Below are 7,882 nucleotides of genomic sequence, written 5' to 3' on the forward strand. Positions count from 1 at the left end.
ATATATTCATTTCAGAGAGGAAGGGAGAGGGAGAGAGAGAGAGAAACATCCATGATGAGAGAGAATCATGGGTCAGCTGCCTCCTGCACAACCCCCACTGGGGATCGAGCCTGCAACCTGGGCATGTGCCCCGACCTGGAATCCAACCCTGACCTTCTGGTTCATAGGTTGATGCTCAACCACTGAGCCGCGCCAGCCGGGCTAAAATGTATTAATCTGTGTTTTTGGAGCATAAGCTGCGGTTTATCATGAAGAACGTCTCATGTGCCCTTGAGAACGTGTGTTCCGTGTTGTTCGGTGGCGTGCTCTGTATGTACAGGATAGGTGTAACGGGTTTACAATATTGCTCACATCCTCCATTTCTCCATTAGTCTTCTGTCTGGTGGTTCTGCTCGTTTCTAAAAGCGTGGTGTCGAAATCTCCAACTAGGACTTAAGAGCAATCATCTTTCCCTTGAATTCTGCCGGTGTCTTCTGAATGTATTGTGGGGCTATCTTGTTTGATGCATATAAGGTTTAAAATGGTTACATTTTGCCCTGATCGGTTTGGCTCAGTGAATAGAGCGTCGGCCTGCAGACTGAAGGGTCCCAGGTTCGATTCCGGTTGAGGGAATGTGCCTTGGTTGCGGGCACATCCCCAGTAGGGGGTGTGCAGGAGGCAGCTGATCGATGTTTCTAACTCTCCCTCTCCCTTCCTCTCTGTAAAAAATCAATAAAATATATTTTAAAAATAAAAATAAAATGGTTACATTTTCCTGTTGAATTGACTCTCTATCAATAAACAACATCCTTCTTCGTCTCTTGTTACCTTTTTAAATTTAGAGTTTCTTTCGGCTGGTCCTTTGCTTACCATTTCTACAAATGTCCTTTTCCAGCATGTTACTTGGCACCGGTATGTCTCCGGGCTGAAGTGCGTCTCCGGTGTAGACAGCGTACAGCTGGGTGATGTTGTTCTTCACCGAGCCAGCCACCGGGCCTTCGGACGGAGACTTCTTACTTCCACGTGAAGTCGCTGCTGAGGGCGGGCCTGCCCCTGCCATCGCCCTGCTGGTCCTGTGCGCTACCGGCCTCTGTGCTCCCATTTACGCCGTCACTGCCTTCCTTTGCACACGTTTTTATCTTCTTCACGTTTCTGTGTTTACCTTACAGACGTGTTCTTTGTGGTGCTCATGAGATGGCACACAGCACCCTAACGTTACGCCAGTCCAGCTTGAATGGACGTAACTCCGGCTGTGCGCAAAAACTCTCGTCCCCTCGTGTTGCTGTAAAAAATGACACATTTACTCCTGTGTGCCCGATTACACAGATTTACCATTATCTGTATGCATTTATTTTTAAGTCACGTAGCAAATGAAAAGTGGAGTTACAACCAGAAATTACAGTGATAGTGGCTTTTCTATTTGCCCACATATTTAGCTTTATCGGAACTTTATTTCCTCATGTGGCTTTCATTTACTGCCTCGTGAGCCTTCCAACCCGAAGGACTTTTTAAGGCATGTCTCATAGAGTAGGTCTAGCGAGAACAGACTCCCTCAAATTTCGTTTACCTGGAAATGTCTTCATTTCTTTCTCGTGTTTGAAGGAAAGTTTTGCCAGCTATAGAATTCTTTGTTAACTGGGTTGTTTTTTTTTTTCTTTCAGTGCTTCAAATACGCCGTCCACAGCCTTTCTGCATTCCAGGGATTCTAACCGTAAATGGGCTGATAATCACACTGCGGGTGTCTTGTAAGTGGCACGTAGCTTCTCTCTTGGCGTCTTTTTAAAAATATATATTTTATTGATTTTTTACAGAGAGGAAGAGAGAGGGATAGAGAGTTAGAAACATTGATGAGAGAGAAACATCGATCAGCTGCCTCCTGCACACCTCCTACTGGGGATGTGCCCACAACCCAGGTACATGCCCTTGACCAGAATCGAACCTGGGACCTTTCAGTCCGCAGGCCGACGATCTATCCACGGAGCCAAACCGGTTAGGGCTCTCTTGGTGTTTTTAAGATTCCCACGTTGCCTCTCAGCAGTTTGGTTACAACGCATGTCAGGAGGCGTCTCTTTGAATTTGTCCTATTGGAGTTTGTTGAGCTTCATGGAGGTTTTCAGCATTATTTCTTCAAATAATAGTTCTGTCCCTCTTTCTTCTCTGCTGGGACGGTCATTATACGTATGGTGACCTGCCTGATGACGTCCCACACTCCCGTGGCTCTGTCCAATTTTCTCTCTCTCTTTTTTTTCCTGCTCCTCAAACTTGATACTTTTGATTGTCCTGTCTTCCAGTTCATTACATCTTTCTTCTGCCTGCTCAAGGCTGCGTTGAACCCCTCGAGTGAATTTTCCATTTCAGTTGTATTTCTCAACTCCTGTGTGTCTTTCCAGAAATAATGTCCACCTCTTCGTGAATGTCTCATTTGGTGTGCGCACATTTCCCTGTTTCCCTTCCCTCGCTGAGCTTAGTTAAGACCGTTGTTTTAAAGTCTTTGTCTAGTAAGACCGCTATCTGGACTTCCTCGGGGATGATTTTTGTAAATTTATGTTGCTCCTTTGAATGGGGCGTATGTGTTTTCTTATACATAAGGCTTGTGATTTTGTTGTTGCTGTTGCTGAAGGCCATGGTGGCCCCTTTGTTTTGAGACTTTCCCCGACAACTTTTACAAAGGCCTTATCGCGGGTGATCTCAGGTCTCTGTCCCGTTGGCTCGTGTTGAGCTAAGGTTTTGACAGTGAACATGACTATCAGAGGCTTCCCCAGTCTCTTCAGCCTGGCCCGGTGCTGAGGTAGCCCTTCAGCCCTTAGGTAGACCTGCCCGGAGCCGAGGGCCCCGTCCCAGGTGGCTGGGGCAGATTACAGGTGGAAGGAGATGACAGGCAGAGTGCACATGGGACTCGGGGTCCCGGGTCAGATCCCAGACTCGAGGAGTGAGCATGGGCAGGACAGCGGGCGGGGGGGGGGGGGGGGATGCTGGTCGTTCCTGACTCACTGCCGGCACCCTGCCCTGTTTGCAGAAGATGCACGCCCGCCTCCTTGGGGGTGAAGGGGCCAGGGCTGTCTCTTACGCAGCAGAGGCTGAGAACAGCAGGCGGACACAGAGGGTGGGGAGGTGCGTGCACACACCTGAGCAAACAGGAGAGGAGGGGGCGGCAGGCAGGGTGACTCTGGGGGAGGGCAGCCCACGGTCCCTGCAGCTTCTCCAGAAACGTGAAATCACAGCAAAGCGCACGTCCTCCCGGAAAGCCCACGCTGGCTGCTGACCCGTGGACGGGAGGGAGGCTGGGTGCAGCGGCCCTGGCTGGACCGGGACGGGGACACCGTGGTGAGCAGTGGGGGGGAGTGGGAAACGGGGAGGTGGGGAGAGGACCCAGGGGAGGGGGGCCTTGGTGGGGTCGGGAGGGTGGAGGGAGGGGAGAGGGGCACCCTCCACCTTCTGGGCAGAGCCGCCTGAGCTGTCAGCGGGTCCCCCTCCTCCGCTCCCCCTGCTCCTCCCCCAGCCCCGGTGGCTGCCCTGCAGAAGCAGCCCCCAAACAGGGCCAGGTCTGCGGAGTCTCCCGGGGTCCCCTCGACGGGAGCGCAGCCAGCTCGGCGGGGACAGCGCGGCCCCGTGGCAGGCGGTGCGGACAGAGGAGGAGGCCGGGCAGCCCCGGGCCCGTTTGCTCAGGATTAAGCCAGCTCAGGGCCGAGCAAACAGCAGCGGGCCTGTGCCTGGGTCCCGGGCGGAGATTAACCAAGTGTCCGCCGGCAAACAGGCCCTCCCTTCCCTCCAGGAACCCCCGTGTTGGCTCAGCAACCGCAGAGTTGGCAGAGGGGCCCAGACGTGGCCCCTCACAGCCCCGGGCCCCCTCCCTCCCCCACTGCGGTGCTGAAAGGCGCCTGGTACCGAGGCCCGGTGGCCGCATTCACGCCCAGCCCCGCCCACTGCCCTGGCTCATCCCGCCAGCTGCGCTTTCCTCTGAGACCCGGGGGGCAGCAGCTGCCCGCAGGCTGGGGTGGGGGTTCAGGAAGGGGCCTGAGTCTGGAGACTGGGCGGGGAGTCACCCCATCCATGGGCCTGACTTGGGGCACATGAGACTGAGCCTAGGGGATGGGGGCCCGGGCCATCGCTGTCACCTGGGGGCCACCTGCAGGCGCCCAGCTGCCCGGCGCATGCACAGCTGCGGGCTCCCCTGCTGGACCCCCGGGTGGGCTGGTCCCTCCTTAGGCCCCTCAGGGGGCTGCGCCGCTGACAGGCTGGGCCTCCCGGTGCTCTGCCTGCTCCTCCATTGCAGGGGCGGAGGGCCTGTGCTGCTCACAGAAGGACAGGGTGGCTCTGAGCCTGGCACAGGGGGCGGAGGGGGAGGGCAGACCCCTTGGGCCTGTTGATGGGCAGTGGACTTGACCCCCCACCCCCTGCTCGTGGTGCCAAGTCCCCTGCTGGGCTGTTTGCCTTGGAGGTGGGGCGGGTGTGTGTCCGGCTGCGTCAGCTCCGGCCTGTCCTGGGGGCCGTCCCTGAACCCTCTGGCCAGCCCCACCCAGGCAGCCCTGCCGGCTCCTGAGGCCGGGGGAGGGGGCACTGGACCAGGTGGGCCCCGAGCCCCAGGGCTGATCCCGCGGCCGTTGTCCATGTGTCGGCTGGTTCTGATCCGCAGTCCTGGGCGTATTCGGTCACGTCCATGCTCTTTGGAACTTCAGTCGTGAACACACTTCCCTCGGGACCCGGGACACACGGGCTTTGAAACAGTAACACTTCACGTTTCCTTTATTTTTTAAAATATATTTTTATTGATTTCAGAGAGGAAGGGAGAGGCAGAGAGAGAGAGAAATGTCAATGAGGAGAGAGAGTCACTGATCGGCTGCCTCCTGCACGCCCCACACTGGGGATGGAGCCCTGACTGGGAATCGAACCGTGACCCCCCTGGTTCCTAGGTCCACGCTCAACCCCTGAGCCACGCGGGCCGGGCTTTCCGTTTTGTTTTATTTTATTTTTTCTCTTCTGTAAAGAAATATAAACCTGGTGTGGCCCTCTAGGTGGATGGAGGTGGCGGGGAGGGTGGCCGAGAAGGGAGAGGCCGGGAGAAGGCCCCCCTCTAGCAGCCGGTCACCCCCTGGGCGTCAGAGCCGCACTGCTGCCCACAGCTGGAGACACCCCTGCTCGAGGAACCCCTGCCCCCCTCGGGTCGTAGAAACCCCAGGGCCCAGGTCTCCGGCCCAGGTCCTGAGTCACCGGCCAGCAGGATGAGGCCCACGCTCCCCGATGGCCTCCCGGCGGAGAGCTGTGAGCTCCGCGTAGCCGGCCCAGGGTCGGGACCCCATCCGCCCGCCTGCCTCATCACCTGGTCACAGCCGCCACCCTCCCCAAGCCCCGTCTCCCCCGGGGAGCGGTCCGGGCCCTTCACCCGCGCCCACCCCGGGGCCCTGGTCCCCTCCCCTCCAGCCCCTCCTCCTGCCCTCCCAGCCCACCCCCCGCTCCTCTGCTCCTGTCACCCCAGCAGCAGGGCCGAGAGGCCTGGCCCTTCCCATCTCCCCGTCAAGGCACCCGGCATCCCGACCTCCCACCCTCCCCCTGCCCGGACGCCCCCTCGGACCCCAGCCACTGAGTCCAGACCCCGCCCTCACCCAACGCCCCTCGGTCCCTTCTGCTCGTCCGCAGCAGCACCGCCGCCCCTGAGCCTGCGGCACCCGGAGCCCCAGCCGTGCGTGGGTGGCCCTCGGGGACCACGGTGCACCCCTGGCCCCAGGTCACTGTGCCCCCCCCCTGCCGCCCCCCTACCCCTGCGTGAGCAGGGCAGCGCCCTCCTGTTCTTCCTGGTCGCGCAGACAGGATATTTGAGTAAGACTTTGACGTCGAGCAGATTCTACGGTGAGTTTGCCAACTTCCTCAGGACCCACCCGCCGCCGGCTGCCCGGGGGGAGCCGCTCCCTCCGTCAGGGGTCCTGCCACCGCCCCGCCCGCCAGGCTGTGGCCGCTCCCGCTGGGCCGCCGGCGCGGATGCTGCCGAGAGTCGGTCGCGTCCCAAGGACACGGCCAGCGGGGCCCGGGGAGCGGGGGGCGCTGCTGGGGCCGCTCGGTCCGCCGCCTGCTGACCGCTGCCGTCCCCGTTCCCTGCCCTGGGCTTTGCCGCAGCTTCCTGCCCGCGAGGTGTGTCACCGCCCGCAGGGCCCCTGCTGTCCCCGGCCCCGGGCGCACCCAAGGGCAGGGGCTGTGTGTCCTGGGGGAACGGCCCTCCTGCCCGCCGCCCCCCTGCCCGCCCCGAGTCCAGGCGTCCTCACGGGTCCCCTCGTGCCTCTCCTTGGCTCCCCGAGCCCAGTGCCACCTCTGAGGTCACGGTGTCCATTGCTCTGCCCCTGGGCCAGGATGTGCCCACGACCCCCGGTCTGTCTGAGAAGTCACCCACTGCCCACGGCCCAGGCCCAGGCCTGTGTGTGCCCGGCGCGCAGGCTCAGACCAAGCCGCCTTCTCCAGTGAATGGGGGCCAGGGTGGGAGGCCCCCCTTCCAGGTGTCCCGGTGGCTGGGCGCCTCGGCAAAGGCCGGAGGTGGCTGTGACCTGCCCTGCCCGCCACGGGCACGGGCTTCCCAGTGATCGGGGCGTCTTGCCCGGGATGGCCCCCAGTGAGACCCCGGGGGCACCCATGTGCCCACACGCCCGGTGATAAGTCACCCCGCCCCTCCTGGTGCCCAGCAGAGGGGGAGGCCCAGGCCGGGGCCTGGAGGAGCCACCGCTGTGGCAGGCGGTGTGGGGGGCCGCGTGGGCCACGCCCGGCTTTGCAGGTCTTTCCGGAAAGCGTCACTTGCATAACCTGGCAGGGGGCTGTGGCCGTGGGGGGCGGGCGGGGACCCGCTCAGGTTACTTCCTGCCACCGGCCTGGGTGCCAGGCAGGAAGGCTGTGCTGTGTGTGGGGGGGATTAGTCAGCCGTGGCGCCCACCCCGCCCAAGAGGAAGGGGCGGCTCGCTCGGACACCCGAGCCACGCAGGGGGCCTCTTGAGGCTGCGGGTCAGCAGGTCACTGGGCCAGCAGCTCCCAGAGCCTCAGGGCTGAGAACTTGCTGCTGGGGGAGGAGTGTCCTGCTGCCCTGTTGGCCGGGTCGGTCCCTCACACTCCGGCCATCTCCTGCGTGAGGGGCTGCCTGGCCTCACCGCTGACCCCTCCCAGTCTGCTCCCGCCTGGCCGGGGGTCGGGCTCAGGTCGGGCTCAGGTCGGCTCCACTGCCTGCAGCCGGCACACAGCGGTCAGAGGGGCCGCGGGGGACTGGCCGGGTCCGGGCCCTTCCTGCTCAGGCCCAGCCTCGGAGGACAGGGTGGCCGGGGGTGGGAGAGGCAGCGGGAGCCCAGTGCGTGGCCACAGACACCCAGCCTCCTCAGGGACCGCTCTGCCCTGGGACCCCGGGGCCTCGGTCCCTCCGGGCTCAGCCCTGCCCCGCCCCCGGTGCGGCTGGCCCAGCCCCAAGGACATGCGTCCGGGCCGGGACGCCCGGGAGCCCTGACTCAGGCCTGAGCCGGAGGCGCGTGGGCCACGTGCTGCCCCCGTGGCGACTGAATCCTGGAGATGGAGGGTTGGTGCCGTAGCCCCAGTCCCACCTCCGCCCCCGACTCAACCCAGTTCTTGCCGCTGAGGCGGCGTGCTGTGGGGGGCAGAGCCTTGGGCATCCAGCTCCAGGACGGGGCTGGGACACTGCCCGCCAGCTGGGGGCCACGGGACCAGCTTCCTGCGCCCGGGCTGCGCACCCCCAGCAGGCAGCGCCCGGCCTGTTTCCCTTTGTGAAACCAGGGAGGACCTTCTTGCTGTCCCAGAGGACGGTGCTTAGCCTCACCCTCCGCCCTTAATCTTCTCCCGGCTCCTCAGCCCCCTGCCCGCTGTCCACAGCACCCGGAGCCCCAGGGTGCCCCGGCGGCCCAACTGTCCAGGCCGCCGGCCCCCA

The 7,882-nt window shown here is 62.0% G+C and overlaps 1 protein-coding gene across 1 annotated transcript in view; it reads right to left on the minus strand.

Annotated features, from left to right (window-relative positions):
• Nucleotides 1-1,039, minus strand: part of MUC5B (mucin 5B, oligomeric mucus/gel-forming) — a gene marked incomplete at both ends in the record, with an annotated part of 33,020 nt that extends 31,981 nt beyond the window's left edge. The window contains 1 exon segment of the mRNA XM_079787978.1: nucleotides 850-1,039. Within this exon segment, the coding sequence (XP_079644104.1) occupies nucleotides 850-1,039 (190 nt within the window).
• Nucleotides 1,040-7,882: the final 6,843 nt, after the last annotated feature.

This window comes from Cnephaeus nilssonii, assembly GCF_951640355.1.
Source record: "Cnephaeus nilssonii genome assembly, chromosome: 13".
NCBI classification, from domain to species: domain Eukaryota; kingdom Metazoa; phylum Chordata; class Mammalia; order Chiroptera; family Vespertilionidae; genus Cnephaeus; species Cnephaeus nilssonii.